General features: G+C 39.9%; 1 protein-coding gene across 12 annotated transcripts in view; it reads left to right on the top strand.

The window, feature by feature from the left end:
* The window catches only part of LOC117329905 (protein WWC2-like), a 75,453-nt gene that overhangs the window by 11,905 nt on the left and 44,253 nt on the right, over positions 1 to 19,295 (top strand). For all 12 annotated transcript variants that reach the window (XM_033888133.1, XM_033888129.1, XM_033888134.1 and 9 more), the window contains exons 3-12: positions 3,933 to 4,027; positions 4,357 to 4,465; positions 6,139 to 6,298; positions 6,699 to 6,828; positions 8,779 to 8,901; positions 10,275 to 10,426; positions 10,822 to 10,986; positions 12,192 to 12,281; positions 12,582 to 13,421; positions 13,640 to 13,702. In XM_033888133.1, the coding sequence (XP_033744024.1) occupies positions 3,933 to 4,027; positions 4,357 to 4,465; positions 6,139 to 6,298; positions 6,699 to 6,828; positions 8,779 to 8,901; positions 10,275 to 10,426; positions 10,822 to 10,986; positions 12,192 to 12,281; positions 12,582 to 13,421; positions 13,640 to 13,702 (1,927 nt within the window). The remainder of the gene's footprint in view (positions 1 to 3,932; positions 4,028 to 4,356; positions 4,466 to 6,138; positions 6,299 to 6,698; positions 6,829 to 8,778; positions 8,902 to 10,274; positions 10,427 to 10,821; positions 10,987 to 12,191; positions 12,282 to 12,581; positions 13,422 to 13,639; positions 13,703 to 19,295) is intronic.

Genomic DNA, 19,295 nt, shown 5'->3' with positions numbered 1-19,295 from the left:
CCCCCAAAAGAGCAGACAACGAAAAAGGAAGCGCGGGCCCCACAGAAAGAGAACAGCAACCACCGAAACAGCAAGAAACCCACCGGGAAGGAGAGAGGAAGGGAAACCACCAAAAGCAACAGCAACCCCCGGGAAACAGCACAGCAAACCGAAAGAGCAAAGAAACCCCACCAAAAGCAGCGAGAAACCACCGAAAAGCAGAAAGGCAAGCCCGAAACAGAGAGCAACCAAAAAGCAGACAGCAACCACCGAAAGAGCACGCAACCCCCGGAAAGGGCCAGAGCGCAGAAACCCCCGAAAAAGCACAGCAACCCCCGGGAAAAGAACACCAGCACCACCGAAAGAAGCACAGAAACCACCGAAAGAGCACAGCAACCACCAAACACAGAGAAAACCACCGAAAGCAGCAGAGCAACCACAAAAACCCACAGCAACCACCAAACACACAGCACCACCGAAAGCAGCAGAAAACCCACCGAAAGCAGCAGAGCAACGACCGAAAGCAGAGAGCAACCACCAAACACGTCAACAACCATCAAACACATCAACCACCAAATCAGCAAGCAACCACCGAAACAGCACACAACCACCAAAGCACACAGCAACCACCGGAAACAGAGACAGCAACCACCGAAACAGCAAGCAACCACCGAAGCAGCACAGCAACCCCCTAAACAGCACTAGCAACCACCGAAGCAGCAGCAAGCAACACCGAAAGCAGCACAGAACCACCGTAACAGCACAGCAACCACCGAAAGCAGCAAGCAACCACGAAAGCAGCAAGCAACCACCTAAATCATCACATCAACCACCTAAATCATCATATCAACCACCTAAATCATCACATCAACCACCTAAATCATCACATCAACCACCTAAATCATCACATCAACACCTAAATCATCACATCAACCACCTAAATCATCACATCAACCACCTAATCATCATATCAACCACCTAAATCATCACATCAACCACCTAAATCATCATATCAACCAACTAAATCATCATATCAACCACCTAAATCATCACATCAACCACCTAAATCATCACATCAACCACCTAATCATCATATCAACCACCTAAATCATCACATCAACCACCTAAATCATCATATCAACCACCTAAATCATCACATCAACCACCTAAATCATCACATCAACCACCTAAATCATCATATCAACCACCTAAATCATCACATCAACCACCTAAATCATCATATCAACCACCTAAATCATCACATCAACCACCTAAATCATCATATCAACCACCTAAATCATCATATCAACCACCTAAATCATCACATCAACCACTAAATCATCACATCAACCACCTAAATCATCACATCAACCACCTAAATCATCACATCAACCACCTAAATCAGCATATCAACCACCTAAATCATCACATCAACCACCTAAATCAGCATATCAACCACCTAAATCATCACATCAACCACCTAAATCATCACATCAACCACCTGAATCGTCACATCAACAACCTAAATCATCACATCAACCACCTTAATCATCACATCAACCACCTAAATCATCATATCAACCAACTAAATCATCACATCAACCACCTAAATCATCATATCAACCAACTAAATCATCACATCAACCACCTAAATCATCATATCAACCACCTAAATCATCATATCGACCAACTAAATCATCATATCAACCACCTAAATCATCATATCAACCAACTAAATCATCACATCAACCACCTAAATCATCATATCAACCACCTAAATCATCATATCAACCAACTAAATCATCACATCAACTACCTAAATCATCATATCAACCACCTAAATCATCATATCAACAACCTAAATCATCACATCAACCACCTAAATCATCACATCAACCACCTTAATCATCACATCAACCACCTAAATCATCATATCAACCACCTAAAATCATCACATCAACCACCTAAATCGTCATATCAACCACCTAAATCATCATATCAACCACCTAAATCATCACATCAACCACCTAAATCATCACATCAACCACCTAAATCATCATATCAACCACCTAAATCATCACATCAACCACCTAAATCATCATATCAACCACCTAAATCATCATATCAACCACCTAAATCATCACATCAACCACCTAAATCATCATATCAACCACCTAAATCATCATATCAACCACCTAAATCATCATATCAACCACCTAAATCATCATATCAACCACCTAAATCATCACATCAACCACCTAAATCATCACATCAACCATCTAAATCATCATATGAACCACCTAAATCATCACATCAACCACCTAAATCATCACATCAACCACCTAAATCATCACATCAACAACCTAAATCGTAAGTCACATCAACAACCTAAATCGTAAGTCACATCAACAACCTAAATTGTAAGTCACATCATCACATCAACCACCTAAATTGTAAGTCACATCAACCACCTTAATAAAAAAACACGTCAACCACCTAAATTGGAAGACTTATTTTAATCCCCTGCCCAACAAAGTTCGTGGGGTGGTATACAAATGGGTTCCGTCCGTGCAGCTGTCCAGGCCGTCCTTCCGTCCATCCGGATTTGCTTTCCGTACGATATCTTTTGAAGGAATGATCGGATTTTGATGAAACTTGTGTGGTAGGCTTATTACCTAAATTCCTTGCTCAAGTATAATTATCGGCATATTTTGCGTATATTTAATGGAATGCTTGGATTTTGATGAAACTTGCTTAGTACACTTATAACCTAAACTTCTCGCTCAAGTTCGATTGTCCACATGCCGCGCATATTTAATGAGGCTACTATGATCTGATTGGCTGAAATCTTTCCACACAATATCTTTTGAAGGAATTTTGATGAAACTCGCTCGGTAGACTTGTTACTAATTATGTTAATTACTTGATGACTGAACACAAATACATGTAATGATCCTAAATACTTTGTCATGTGTTTCATGGTTTTATGCATGTTGCCCTGCAGGGGGGTATTAGTCAGCCATCCTGGTGACAGTTCTAGTTTCACCCCCTATATAGTACAGGTCCATTGGGCCTCTTGTATATTTATTTATGTACTACTTGCTTTATTCTGTTGTTAAATGATCTTAATGCTTAGAGGGAGAAAATGCTCTGTAGTAAAGAAAATGTTTGATTTCGGAAGTAGAAAAAACGCTCTGAAGTAAAGAAAATGTTCGATTTCGGAAGTAGAGAAAACGCTCTGGAGTAGAGAAAATGCTTGGAAGTAGAGAAAACGCTCTGTAGTAGAGAAAACGCTCTGGAGTAGAGAAAATGCTTGGAAGTAGAGAAAACGCTCTGGAGTACAGAAAATGCTCTGGAGTAGAGAACACTCTGCAGTAGAGAACGCTCTGGAGTAGAGAAAACGCTCTGGAGTAGAGAACACTCTGGAGTAGAGAAAACGCTCTGGAGTAGAGAACACTCTGGAGTAGAGAAAACGCTCTGGAGTAGAGAACACTCTGGAGTAGAGAAAACGCTCTGGAGTAGAGAAAACGCTCTGGAGTAGAGAACACTCTGGAGTAGAGAAAACGCTCTGGAGTAGAGAACACTCTGGAGTAGAGAAAACGCTCTGGAGTAGAGAACACTCTGGAGTAGAGAAAACGCTCTGGAGTAGAGAACACTCTGGAGTAGAGAAAACACTCTGGAGTAGAGAACACTCTGGAGTAGAGAAAACGCTCTGGAGTAGAGAACACTCTGGAGTAGAGAAAACGCTCTGTAGTAGAGAAAACGCTCTGGAGTAGAGAAAACGCTCTGTAGTAGAGAAAACGCTCTGTAGTAGAGAAAACGCTCTGGAGTAGAGAAAACACTCTGGAGTAGAGAACACTCTGGAGTAGAGAAAACGCTCTGTAGTAGAGAAAACGCTCTGGAGTAGAGAAAACGCTCCCTTATAATTCTCAAAATATATGTCTCGGTTTCAGAAAGCAACCAGCTTGAGGACCCACGGGAACAATGGCGCAGTCAACAGGAAGTGATGCTCAAAGAGTATCTGGTCACGGCCCAGGAAGATCTCGCTGTACGTACCAACATTTATCTGTCAATCTCAAACCAAGATCTAGCTTTGTAATAATCCCCAACGTGTATGTTTTTACTTAATATAGGCGAGTGTTGATTACAGTTTAAGGTTAATATTGATTACAGTTTAATCAGATATTGATATTTCTCTGAGGTTAGTATTGATAACTCTATAGCCTGGATTTCCAGCTCAGCTTTGTAAGACATACTCAACTCAGCTGGTCAGTGATTCAATGAACTTTCTTACCTGTCCGTACATTTTCTATGTTTGGATATTTTTAGCCTACCATTTCAAAATGTGTCATTAATATTGTAACGTGTGGATTGTAGGCCAAGCGCGAGATTTATACAGTGAAGGAGCAGAGACTGATGCTGGCACAGGATGAATACCAACACCTCAACGACACACTCGCCAGTTGGAAGTCATCTCGTACAAGTTGTGAGTAGGACACCTGTATGCTGTAATGCCAGGCTTTCTTCTGTCTTTGTTTCATTTCCTAACAAATTTGATATTTATTATTTTAATTTTGTGAGAATTTGCTGCTATCAGAACACAGTTAATCTATTTCCTCATCCCTAATATTGGGAAATGATTAAAAAACTAAACCTCAGCTAAGGTACAGACAAAGTTAACTATGAAACAAAATGATTCTGTTTTAGTTAACTGGAGTGTGAATCATGTGACCCTGAATGTCCACATGTTTATCACGTGACCCTGAATGTCCACATGTTTATCATGTGACCCCGAATGTCGTCATGTTTATCATGTGACCCTGAATGTCGTCATGTTTATCATGTGACCCCGAATGTCGTCATGTTTATCATGTGACCCTGAATGTCCACATGTTTATCATGTGACCCCGAATGTCGTCATGTTTATCATGTGACCCCGAATGTCGTCATGTTTATCATGTGACCCTGAATGTCGTCATGTTTATCATGTGACCCTGAATGTCCTCATGTTTATCATGTGACCCTGAATGTCCACATGTTTATCATGTAACTCTGAATGTCCTCATGTTCATCATGTGACCCTGAATGTCCACATGTTTATCATGTGACCCTGAATGTCCACATGTTTATCATGTGACCCTGAATGTCGTCATGTTTTATCACGTGACCCTGAATGTCCTGTGACCCTGAATGTCCACATGTTTATCATGTGACCCTGAATGTCATGTGACCCTGAATGTCCTCATGTTTGTCATGTGACCCTGAATGTCCACATGTTTATCATGTGACCCTGAATGTCCACATGTTTATCATGTGACCCTGAATGTCCTCATGTTTTATCACGTGACCCTGAATGTCCTGTGACCCTGAATGTCCACATGTTTATCATGTGACCCTGAATGTCCACATGTTTATCATGTGACCCTAAATGTCGTCATGTTTATCATGTGACCCTGAATGTCCTCGTGTTTATCATGTGACCCCGAATGTCGTCATGTTTATCATGTGACCCCGAATGTCGTCATGTTTATCATGTGACCCTGAATGTCGTCATGTTTATCATGTGACCCTGAATGTCCTCATGTTTATCATGTGACCCTGAATGTCCACATGTTTATCATGTAACTCTGAATGTCCTCATGTTCATCATGTGACCCTGAATGTCCACATGTTTATCATGTGACCCTGAATGTCCACATGTTTATCATGTGACCCTGAATGTCGTCATGTTTTATCACGTGACCCTGAATGTCCTGTGACCCTGAATGTCCACATGTTTATCATGTGACCCTGAATGTCATGTGACCCTGAATGTCCACATGTTTATCATGTGACCCTGAATGTCCACATGTTTATCATGTGACCCTGAATGTCCTCATGTTTTATCACGTGACCCTGAATGTCCTGTGACCCTGAATGTCCACATGTTTATCATGTGACCCTGAATGTCCACATGTTTATCATGTGACCCTAAATGTCGTCATGTTTATCATGTGACCCTGAATGTCCTCGTGTTTATCATGTGACCCTGAATGTCCTCGTGTTTATCATGTGACCCTGAATGTCGTCATGTTTATCATGTGACCCTGAATGTCGTCATGTTTATCATGTGACCCTGAATGTCATGTGACCCTGAATGTCCTCATGTTTGTTTTCCAGTAAACTCCAACTCCAGCGTAGGTAGTACAAAGTATGACCCAGATTTGTTGAAAGCTGATGTCCATCATGCTAAGAATCGTGTATCAAGGCTGCGTCGGGAGTTGGAGCAGATCCGCACTGAAATGCATTACAAGGAACAGGGGGTGGAGACCCTCACGAGGTAAATATAGTAGATTGTATGTTAACAATATCTCCATCATGTATACAAAGTTCTCACCTCATTGAAAGAAGTGGCGGGATATTTCACAAAGTTTTAAAAGTATAGACTCCACTTGATTCCATTTTGGACCCATTCAATTTTGTGTCTGACAAACATGTATCCAATGGGTGACCATCTTGGATTTTGACAGATGAAGTTTGTTATAACTACTGGAAGGATTGTCAGGACGACCTCAACGCCAAAGAAAACCGTCTTTGGTCATGAAACTTGGAACACATGCTTTGAGGGCTTTGATTTTTCTCAAAGAATAATTGACTGGAAAAATCTAATGATTGACGTCATTTAATGAGGGAAAAAGTAGAATTCTGTGTCTAACAATGTGATACGGTTATGCTTGTAGAGTGGATCAGAAGCTGTCGGGACAGAACGGAACATACAATGTGTCGCAGGCCCACGCTATTGTACAGGAGATCAAACAGATACAAACCTCTATGTCTACAAAGGAACAAGAGAAACAGTCTCTGATTGCGGTAGGGCCGAATTTGTAGTTCCCCATTTCTATTCAAACATTGCTAGTTAAAAAAGAGCCAGTCTCTTATATCAACAAAGTTTATAAAAAGTTTGAAGTCGGACATCAAACGGAATCGGCCTGTACAACCGGCTGTACATTTTCTATGGAAAAAATCATTTCCATGAAAAACCATCTTTTATAATATACAGTGGAACTTCGTTAACTCAAAGTCAACGGGACCACGAAAAAACTTTGAGTTATCCGAGTGTTCGAATTAACCGAGTTGTCATTTTTGGTGAAAAGTTTGGTCAATATTTGCCCACATAATATAATCATTATAACTCCGCTCTGTCGCTCATCCGTTTAGTGTGAAGACTGGTCAATACATGTAAATATATATGTAATGTTTCGTTATGTTACTTGTAATTTGGTGTAGTTTTGCCGATATACAGTCACGATAAAGTTTCTTTCACTTAGTCACTTCAATAACGATCTGATGTGCAAAAGGAATAACGATAAAACGGAATTCGACAGAATAGCAATTTATTCATGTCAAATCAAATAACCGTTTATGTTTAACACAGATTGTATGTAAAACGTAACAGAACCATTACCTTAAATTGGACATATAAAATACTGTTTGATAGGCCTACTTACATTTTATTGATAACCACGCCATTTCCATGTGTATTAGCACCGGAAGTTGGGCTGCGCATGTGTGTATAAAATGTTACTGTTACTGAGTTGGCATGTTATCCGATTTAATAGACAGCGCTGACCGTTACAGTCGTACTCTGAATACCTCGGCAGTAATTACGCTATTGTTTCAGCAGTTTAAAGATTTAATAGGCACCGGTGACTGTTTCATTTCTACACCTGTAAAAACATCAGCCGAGTAGATCTGCCTGTGTGTCAGAGATTAGTTCCGCTTGAGCGAGCGGGTAGATGAAACGGAATTTCGCTGTTAAAACATGTCGGCGTTTACCAGATCGTTGTTGGACACGAAAATTATACTTCGAGTTATTCGATCATTTCAAATAGGATTTTTATTGTTGGGACCAAATTTTCACTTCGTATTATATGAGTTTTTCGAGTTTTCCGAGTTCGAGTTTTCTGAGTTTTCTTTACTAAGATAAAGAGAGAATTCGGCCGGGAATGACGAGGTACTTCGAGTTAAGCGGGGTATTCGAGTTTTCCGAGTTCGAGTTAACGAAGTTCCACTGTACAGCGGAATTTCATGAACTCGAAAAAATTTGAGTTATCCAAGTATTCAAATTAAGAGAGTTGTCATTTTTGGTCAAAAGTTTGATCAATATTTGTCAACATTATATAATCATTATAACTCCGCTCTGTCACTCATTAGTTTAGTGTAAAGACTGGTCAATACATGGAATGTATTGTTCTGTCACTTGTAGTTTGGTATAGTTTTGCCGGTATACAGTCATGATAAAGTTTTTTTTTTCACTTATGCACATCAATAACGTATTTTTTTTGTAAAATAATTAAATATTCAGTTTAGGCCCCACCACATGGCCAAGCTTCAGCCCGATGTAACAGAATGTAGGTCGATTGTGAAGTGCAGTTTGTGTACAAATACTGTACAAAAACTACAGTTATAAATATTTTTATTTTTTATATAATCTGCAATATATGCATTGATTGACTTTCGTGATATTCATATTCTTCAGACAAATCAAATTGTCTACAGGCCTAGTGCCGGTTTGTAATCGGGTACAAAATAACAAAACATCGCCCAACCAATTATATTCAAAACTCGACCGGTTATTTCGATCAACTTTTCGAAACCAAACCCTCTGTAAATCGAACAAATATCCATGTCCCATGCATGTTCAGTTTATAGAGGTTCCACTGTATAATCTAGGACCACCGGGGTATCTGTCATACACATTATAACTGGCAATACAGGAATTGTTGCATCGTTGATCTGCACTGAAATTCTTTGTTACAGTCTCTTGCCCGCCTTAAGGACGACTTCCTATTGTCTAAAAATGGTGGGTCGTCTCCGGATGTTTCCACGCTCTCCATACCACTCAAGTCTAACACAGCATCCCAAACAGACCTGCGAGGAGAGGTATACTTTAGTCTGTAGGACCAGTGAGCTTGTGTCATTGGGTACTAAGTCTGTAGGACCAGTAAGCTTGTGCCATTGGGTACTAAGTCTGTAGGACCAGTGAGCTTGTGCCATTGGGTACTAAGTCTGTAGGACCAGTGAGCTTGTGTCATTGGGTACTAAGTCTGTAGGACCAGTAAGCTTGTGTCATTGGGTACTTAGTCTGTAGGACCAGTGAGCTTGTGTCATTGGGTACTAAGTCTGTAGGACCAGTAAGCTTGTGTCATTGGGTACTAAGTCTGTAGGACCAGTGAGCTTGTGTCATTGGGTACTAAGTCTGTAGGACCAGTAAGCTTGTGTCATTGGGTACTAAGTCTGTAGGACCAGTGAGCTTGTGTCATTGGGTACTAAGTCTGTAGGACCAGTAAGCTTGTGTCATTGGGTACTTAGTCTGTAGGACCAGTGAGCTTGTGTCATTGGGCTCCGTCCTTCGTCTGTCATCCGTCAACATTTCCTTTAAATTACTACCAGTCCTGAACAGCTGAATAATTTTGTAAAAACTAGGTCCACATTCAGTTTGTACCATTATTGGGAGAGGCTGCTAAAAAATTAGGATAATATTTGTTACAAAACTATTTTGCCATCATTACTGAAATATTCTGGTGAGCGGTACAGGCCCTCTTTGCCTGTTTTTAAAAAGTGTTGGGGGCAGATTTGGAATCTTGGGGATTTAGGAACGGGATAATCCAGCCATCCTGGTGACTAGTTATGCCTTTTCCATTTTTGGTCAGGCCAGGAAATCAAAATGGTGGACAGTGGTTAAAGGAGGACACATCTAGTTAAAGTTGACTTAATGACAGAGAATTTTAACTCTGTTTAAAAAAATTTGGACTCCCAACTTCTGCTATGGAAGATAAAAGGAATTTAATGTTACATATTTAACATTACAGCTTGGTCCTGTTTGTAGTTCAGGAATTTAATGTTACATATTTAACATTACAGCTTGGTCCTGTTTGTAGTTCAGGATGTTACATATTTAACATTACAGCTTGGTCCTGTTTGTAGTTCAGGATGTTACATATTTAACATTACAGCTTGGTCCTGTTTGTAGTTCAGGAATTTAATGTTACATATTTAACATTACAGCTTGGTCCTGTTTGTAGTTCAGGATGTTACATATTTAACATTACAGCTTGGTCCTGTTTGTAGTTCAGGATGTTACATATTTAACATTACAGCTTGGTCCTGTTTGTAGTTCAGGAATTTAATGTTACATATTTAACATTACAGCTTGGTCCTGTTTGTAGTTCAGGAATTAAATGTTACATATTTAACATTACAGCTTGGTCCTGTTTGTAGTTCAGGAATTTAATGTTACATATTTAACATTACAGCTTGGTCCTGGTAGTAGTTCATATATCCAGGAGATTACACAGCTACGCCTACAGTACCAAGAATCCCGCAGCCGATTACTGGACCTGAAACACAAGTTGGCAAACGTAGAGGACCAAATGATTCCTGGGCAAAATGAGTCGGATAAAGACAGGTAAGGGGAGATGGTTCCAGGGTAAAACGAGTCAGATAAGGACGGGTAAGGGGAGATGGTTCCAGGGTAAAACGAGTCGGATAAAGACAGGTAAGGGGAGATGGTTCCAGGGTAAAACGAGTCAGATCAGGACAGGTAAGGGGAGATGGTTCCAGGGTAAAACGAGTCAGATCAGGACAGGTAAGGGGAGATGGTTCCAGGGTAAAACGAGTCAGATCAGGACAGGTAAGGGGAGGTGGTTCCTGGGTAAAACAAGTCAGATAAGGATGGGTAAGTCACATTTCTATATAAACAGACTTATGTTAAGTCACATTTTGATGTTAAGTGACATTTCTATATAAACAGACTGATGTTAAGTCACATTTTGATGTTAAGTGACATTTCTATGTAAACAGACTGATGTTACTACAAGAGAAGGAACAGCTTCTGAGAGAACTCAAGAGTATCGATCCAAAGGGTCGCAGTGAGGGCGAGATATTCTCCATCCGTACTCAGATACAGCAGCTGGAAAATGACCTTGTCATCGCCATAGATACGTCTAATAAACAGATAGCTGACAGGTAAAGGTCACAATGTCAAAGTTCAGGTATTGAATATTTTATGACATAAATCAGAATGATACAAATAGAATGTTTGAATGTATGATACAAGTTCGTTGTCAGAGGTCAAGGTCAAGTTTCAATCTTGTTAGCTTGTAAATATTTTCTGTTGCAACATAATTGATTGAAAATGATTTTAATAAAACAAATCACATGACCAAAACTCAAGGTTATGAATCAAATATCAAGGTCAAGTGTATGTCTAATGTCTGTGATGATTATATCCCCGCAACGAAGTTAGGGGGGGGGGGGGGGGGTATACTGGAATCTCCTAAACCGATGGGCCAATTCCGATGAAACTTCACACAAATATTAATGATCATGTGTAGATGTGCATGCCACTTTATTTTTCTCAAAATTATGGTTGCTATGGCAACTGGTCACTATAAACAGGTTTTCTGATAAGAACCATAACTTTAAGTTTGTCCGGACAACTCCTCCTAAACCGAAGGGCCAATTTCAATGAAACTTCACACAAATATAGAGGACCATACATAGATGTGCATGCCACTTTCTTTTTTTCTCGAAATTATGGTTGCTATGGCAACTGGTCACTATAAACAGGTTTTCCGATAAGAGCCATAACTTTATGCTTGTCCGGACAACTCCTCCTAAACCTAAGAGCCGATTTCAATGAAACTTTACACAAATATAGAGGACCATGGGTAGATGTGCATGCCTCTTTCTTTTTCTCAAAATTATGGTTGTTATGGCAACTGGTCACTATATTACTGGGTTATTTTAGTTAGCCTCTAATTAACAGTTCCAATTCACCATTGACTCGTGCAGATTGCGGGAGTATTAGTCAGCCATCCTGGCGACAGTTCTAGTTTTGTTTGAGTTTAACAGCCCATCGTATGGTCATTTAGGGGTGGTTCATTAACATGGGTTTAACAGCCCATCGTATGGTCATTTAGGAGTGGTTCATTAACATGGGTTTAACAGCCCATCGTATGGTCATTTAGGGGTGGTTCATTAACATGGGTTTAACAGCCCATCGTATGGTCATTTAGGGGTGGTTCATTAACATGGGTTTAACAGCTAAATTTAAACAACCTTTTTCTTAGTTTCTGACCATTTAATGTTAGTGTGCCAGTTGATGTATAAACTATACAGCATCACTATCTGTAGAATTGACCAACATTCAAAAACCTTTTTTTTTCCAGAATTCAGCTTCAAGAGCAGAAGTCTTCACTCATGCAGGAGTTATCCGAGGCTACAAGGCTGACAACCTTACTGGAGTCCCAACTTCGGAGGTCAGTGATTCCATGAACTTTCTTACCTGTCCGTACATTTTCTATGTTTGGACATTTTTAGCCTACCATCTCACATGTTGTTTATATCATGGCAGGATCAGGAAAACAAAATGGCCGACAAGGATAAGGATCTGAGTATTGTCCTAATTATAAGGATCTGTTAGAGCGATGTCCTAAGGATGAGGATTTGCTAGAAATTCCTTGCTCATGATTTACACTGCTGTCATTATTTCAGATACATGTCGACTTACTGTTTCAGCCTGTCGGTGATTTTGACCTTATGTCTTCTTACTGTTTCAGCCTGTCGGTGAGCACCCTGTCCATGTCATCCGGTTCTAGTCTGGGATCCCTAGGGTCCTTGTCCTCTTGTAGCCATAGTTCTCTCACCTCTCTCAGCATGCTGGACATCTACCCGCAGCCATCCGAAACCAACCTTTACGACCTTCATCGAAGGTTGGAAAAGTTGTTAAAAGGACACAGTATATCACCGATACATGAAAACCCACAGGCGACCCCGGCTAGTTTGGACATTACGTCGGCGGCAACCCGTGGCTACATGGAAAGTATCAAAGCCAGTAATACAGAACTGTCTTCATCCATGAGATCAATATCATCGCGATCGTCTTTGTCATCTGTTTCTCCGCCAGTGTCGCCCTATGATGTGGGTCCGCCTCCATCTTACCATGAACATATCACATCAGTGGAGCGACAACGAGTGGGATTCTTTGGTAGTAACAGTAGTCTGAGCCCTGGTACGGCTAATAGTGTCGAAACTGAGCAATCAAAAGTAGTGTTAGATTCATCATCCTCATATCATCAACTCGGCTCCGAAAATAATACACAGACTAATCTGTTCCTCGGGGCCTCCCTCAATAAGAAGCCAGTAATGGGGGCGAGTGAGCAGCTCATGGATTCTGCTACACAAGTTTTGTCTGGCCCCAAGAAGGTGGCCCAGCCTCAGTACCCAGATAACATGGATGTTATGTCAAATCCCCCACTGAGCCCTATCAGTGAGAGTAGCTCAGGGGTAGGGAACAATTTGTCAGGGGCTAATACCCGTAGTGTTTCTGCTGCTGTTAGTGACGAGTCTGTGGCGGGTGACAGTGGAGTGTTTGAGGCATCCATGAACATCACCAAAAGGTAGGTGGTAAAGCTTCGAAATGTTTCATCTATTACAATTAATGAGTTGGTAAGATCATTTGGTTTCAAATTTGACAATGTATAGGAATGTTCCTGTTAAAATTGAAGTATATTTTGAAAAAGTAAAATTTGTTATAAAGGGAAGGAGACAATGGCCGTGGTAGATAAAGCTGTGTAAAGATTTGTTTCCATCTTTGAAATGTTGTTTGTTCTTACAGGGATGTACTAGATGAGGCACTGGAGATGAATTTAGAAAGTGCTCAAATACAGATCAAACTGAGGTAAGTACATACCAAGTTATAGTGGTGCTCAAATACAGATCAAACTGAGGTAAGTACATACCAAGTTATAGTGGTGCTCAAATACAGATCAAACTGAGGTAAGTACATACCAAGTTATAGTGGTGCTCAAATACAGATCAAACTGAGGTAAGTACATACCAAGTTATAGTGGTGCTCAAATACAGATCAAACTGAGGTAAGTACATACCAAGTTATAGTGGTGCTCAAATACAGATCAAACTGAGGTAAGTACATACCAAGTTATAGTGGTGCTCAAATACAGATCAAACTGAGGTAAGTACATACCAAGTTATAGTGGTGCTCAAATACAGATCAAACTGAGGTAAGTACATACCAAGTTATAGTGGAGGTAAGACTCAACAACAGTCTGGTGTTTATTGTCAAGTTAATAGAGTGGAAATCAAGAATTTTACACGAATTTCATTTTCATATGAGATTTATGTAACATGTATGAACTATGTACCCATAGAATTTCAATGTTGTATATGTTCAGATAATGCATTATTGTCCCAGGAATATTCTTGTGGGTACCTGTAGTCTCCTCCTCTTAGACAATTTTAGGGTCCGTCCGTCCATCTGTCCGTCTGTTGAGAGGTCTATGTTCAGATAATGTACTGTGGGGTTAACAGTTATTTATTGATTGTAATACAATGTACCTATAGCCCTCTCCTCTTAGACAATGTTCATACAGATCACTCATCACAGGAGAAGTACCCATTCTGTAACCAAGAGAAAATTATATTTCTTACAAAACTGATACTTGTGAGTGATCAAATTTCCTCTGGATAATATTTTAGACGTGTTGGAGAGAGCTGTTAACTTCCCATTATAGATTACTGTCTCAAGTCCTGACATTTCTCTGACTTAGTTAATCACTACTGTCTCAAGTCCTGACATTTCTCTGACTTAGTTAATCACTCCTGTCTCAAGTCCTGACATTTCTCTGACTTAGTTAATCACTACTGTCTCAAGTCCTGACATTTCTCTGACTTAGTTAATCACTACTGTCTCAAGTCCTGACATTTCTCTGACTTAGTTAATCACTACTGTCTCAAGCCCTGACATTTCTCTGACTTAGTTAATCACTACTGTCTCAAGTCCTGACATTTCTCTGACTTAGTTAATCACTACAGTCTCAAGTCCTGACATTTCTCTGACTTAGTTAATCACTACTGTCTCAAGTCCTGACATTTCTCTGACTTAGTTAATCACTACTGTCACAAGTCATGACATTTCTCTGACTTAGTTAATCACTACTGTCTCAAGTCCTGACATTTCTCTGACTTAGTTAATCACTACAGTCTCAAGTCCTGATATTTCTCTGACTTAGTTAATCACTACTCTCTCAAGCCATGACATTTCTCTGACTTAGTTAATCACTACTCTCTCAAGTCCTGATATTTCTCTGACTTAGTTAATCACTACAGTCTCAAGTCCTGACATTTCTCTGACTTAGTTAATCACTACTGTCTCAAGTCCTGACATTTCTCTGACTTAGTTAATCACTCCAGTCTCAAGTCCTGATATTTCTCTGACTTAGTTAATCACTACAGTCTCAAGTCCTGATATTTCTCTGACTTAGTTAATCACTACTGTCTCAAGTCCTGACATTTCTCTGACTTAGTTAATCACTACAGTCTCAAGTCCTGACATTTCTCTGACTTAGTTAATCACTACTCTCTCAAGCCCTGACATTTCTCTGGCTTAGTTAATCACTCCAGTCTCAAGTCCTGACATTTCTCTGACTTAGTTAATCACTACTCTCTCAAGCCCTGACATTTCTCTGGCTTAGTTAATCACTCCAGTCTCAAGTCCTGACATTTCTCTGACTTAGTTAATCACTACTCTCTCAAGCCCTGACATTTCTCTGGCTTAGTTAATCACTCCAGTCTCAAGTCCTGACATTTCTCTGACTTAGTTAATCACTACTCTCTCAAGTCCTGATATTTCTCTGACTTAGTTAATCACTACTCTCTCAAGTCCTGACATTTCTCTGACTTAGTTAATCACTACTGTCTCAAGTCCTGACATTTCTCTGACTTAGTTAATCACTCCAGTCTCAAGTCCTGACATTTCTCTGACTTAGTTAATCACTACTCTCTCAAGTCCTGATATTTCTCTGGCTTAGTTAATCACTCCAGTCTCAAGTCCTGACATTTCTCTGACTTAGTTAATCACTACTGTCTCAAGTCCTGACATTTCTCTGACTTAGTTAATCACTACTATCTCAAGTCCTGATATTTCTCTGACTTAGTTAATCACTACAGTCTCAAGTCCTGACATTTCTCTGACTTAGTTAATCACTACTCTCTCAAGTCCTGACATTTCTCTGACTTAGTTAATCACTACTCTCTCAAGCCCTGACATTTCTCTGACTTAGTTAATCACTACTGTCTCAAGTCCTGATATTTCTCTGACTTAGTTAATCACTACTCTCTCAAGTCCTGACATTTCTCTGACTTAGTTAATCACTACTCTCTCAAGCCCTGACATTTCTCTGACTTAGTTAATCACTACTCTCTCAAGCCCTGACATTTCTCTGACTTAGTTAATCACTACTGTCTCAAGTCCTGACATTTCTCTGACTTAGTTAATCACTACTGTCCCAAGTCCTGACATTTCTCTGACTTAGTTAATCACTACAGTCTCAAGTCCTGACATTTCTCTGACTTAGTTAATCACTCCAGTCCCAAGTCCTGACATTTCTCTGACTTAGTTAATCACTACAGTCTCAAGTCCTGACATTTCTCTGACTTAGTTAATCACTCCAGTCTCAAGTCCTGACATTTCTCTGACTTAGTTAATCACTACAGTCTCAAGTCCTGACATTTCTCTGACTTAGTTAATCACTCCAGTCCCAAGTCCTGACATTTCTCTGACTTAGTTAATCACTACAGTCTCAAGTCCTGACATTTCTCTGACTTAGTTAATCACTACTATCTCAAGTCCTGACATTTCTCTGACTTAGCTAATCACTACTATCTCAAGCCCTGACATTTCTCTGACTTAGTTAATCACTACTGTCTCAAGTCCTGACATTTCTCTGACTTAGTTAATCACTACTGTCTCAAGTCCTGACATTTCTCTGGCTTAGTTAATCACTACAGTCTCAAGTCCTGATATTTCTCTGACTTAGTTAATCACTACTCTCTCAAGCCCTGACATTTCTCTGACTTAGTTAATCACTACTCTCTCAAGTCCTGATATTTCTCTGACTTAGTTAATCACTACAGTCTCAAGTCCTGACATTTCTCTGACTTAGTTAATCACTCCAGTCCCAAGTCCTGACATTTCTCTGACTTAGTTAATCACTACAGTCTCAAGTCCTGACATTTCTCTGACTTAGTTAATCACTACTATCTCAAGTCCTGACATTTCTCTGACTTAGTTAATCACTACAGTCTCAAGTCCTGACATTTCTCTGACTTAGTTAATCACTCCAGTCCCAAGTCCTGACATTTCTCTGACTTAGTTAATCACTACTGTCTCAAGTCCTGACATTTCTCTGACTTAGTTAATCACTACTGTCTCAAGTCCTGACATTTCTCTGGCTTAGTTAATCACTACAGTCTCAAGTCCTGATATTTCTCTGACTTAGTTAATCACTACTCTCTCAAGCCCTGACATTTCTCTGACTTAGTTAATCACTACTCTCTCAAGTCCTGATATTTCTCTGACTTAGTTAATCACTACAGTCTCAAGTCCTGACATTTCTCTGACTTAGTTAATCACTCCAGTCCCAAGTCCTGACATTTCTCTGACTTAGTTAATCACTACAGTCTCAAGTCCTGACATTTCTCTGACTTAGTTAATCACTACTATCTCAAGTCCTGACATTTCTCTGACTTAGTTAATCACTACAGTCTCAAGTCCTGACATTTCTCTGACTTAGTTAATCACTCCAGTCCCAAGTCCTGACATTTCTCTGACTTAGTTAATCACTACAGTCTCAAGTCCTGACATTTCTCTGACTTAGTTAATCACTACTATCTCAAGTCCTGACATTTCTCTGACTTAGTTAATCACTACTATCTCAAGCCCTGACATTTCTCTGACTTAGTTAATCACTACTGTCTCAAGTCCTGACATTTCTCTGACTTAGTTAATCACTACTGTCTCAAGTCCTGACATTTCTCTGGCTTAGTTAATCACTCCAGTCTCAAGTCCTGACATTTCTCTGACTTAGTTAATCACTACAGTCTCAAGTCCTGACATTTCTCTGACTTAGTTAATCACTACTATCTCAAGTCCTGACATTTCTCTGACTTAGTTAATCACTCCAGTCTCAAGCCCTGACATTTCTCTGACTTAGTTAATCACTCCAGTCTCAAGTCCTGACATTTCTCTGGCTTAGTTAATCACTACAGTCTCAAGTCCTGACATTTCTCTGACTTAGTTAATCACTCCAGTCTCAAGTCCTGACATTTCTCTGACTTAGTTAATCACTCCAGTCTCAAGTCCTGACATTTCTCTGACTTAGTTAATCACTACTGTCTCAAGTCCTGACATTTCTCTGACTTAGTTAATCACTACAGTCTCAAGTCCTGACATTTCTCTGACTTAGTTATTCACTCCAGTCTCAAGTCCTGACATTTCTCTGGCTTAGTTAATCACTACTGTCTCAAGTCCTGACATTTCTCTGGCTTAGTTAATCACTACAGTCTCAAGTCCTGACATTTCTCTGACTTAGTTAATCACTACTCTCTCAAGCCCTGACATTTCTCTGGCTTAGTTAATCACTCCAGTCTCAAGTCCTGACATTTCTCTGACTTAGTTAATCACTACTCTCTCAAGCCCTGACATTTCTCTGGCTTAGTTAATCACTCCAGTCTCAAGTCCTGACATTTCTCTGGCTTAGTTAATCACTACAGTCTCAAGTCCTGACATTTCTCTGACTTAGTTAATCACTCCAGTCTCAAGTCCTGACATTTCTCTGGCTTAGTTAATCACTACAGTCTCAAGTCCTGACATTTCTCTGACTTAGTTAATCACTCCAGTCTCAAGTCCTGACATTTCTCTGACTTAGTTAATCACTACAGTCTCAAGTCCTGACATTTCTCTGGCTTAGTTAATCACTCCAGTCTCAAGTCCTGACATTTCTCTGGCTTAGTTAATCACTACAGTCTCAAGTCCTGACATTTCTCTGACTTAGTTAATCACTCCAGTCTCAAGTCCTGACATTTCTCTGGCTTAGTTAATCACTACAGTCTCAAGTCCTGACATTTCTCTGACTTAGTTAATCACTACTATCTCAAGCCCTGACATTTCTCTGACTTAGTTAATCACTCCAGTCTCAAGTCCTGACATTTCTCTGACTTAGTTAATCACTCCAGTCTCAAGCCCTGACATTTCTCTGACTTAGTTAATCACTCCAGTCTCAAGTCCTGACATTTCTCTGACTTAGTTAATCACTACTATCTCAAGTCCTGACATTTCTCTGACTTAGTTAATCACTACTGTCTCAAGTCCTGACATTTCTCTGACTTAGTTAATCACTCCAGTCTCAAGTCCTGACATTTCTCTGACTTAGTTAATCACTACTGTCTCAAGTCCTGACATTTCTCTGACTTAG

The sequence above is a fragment of the Pecten maximus genome, chromosome 6 (genome assembly GCF_902652985.1).
Source record: "Pecten maximus chromosome 6, xPecMax1.1, whole genome shotgun sequence".
NCBI classification, from domain to species: domain Eukaryota; kingdom Metazoa; phylum Mollusca; class Bivalvia; order Pectinida; family Pectinidae; genus Pecten; species Pecten maximus.
The sequence above is the reverse complement of the archived record's forward strand: the minus strand, read 5'-3'. Positions and strand labels throughout refer to the sequence as shown.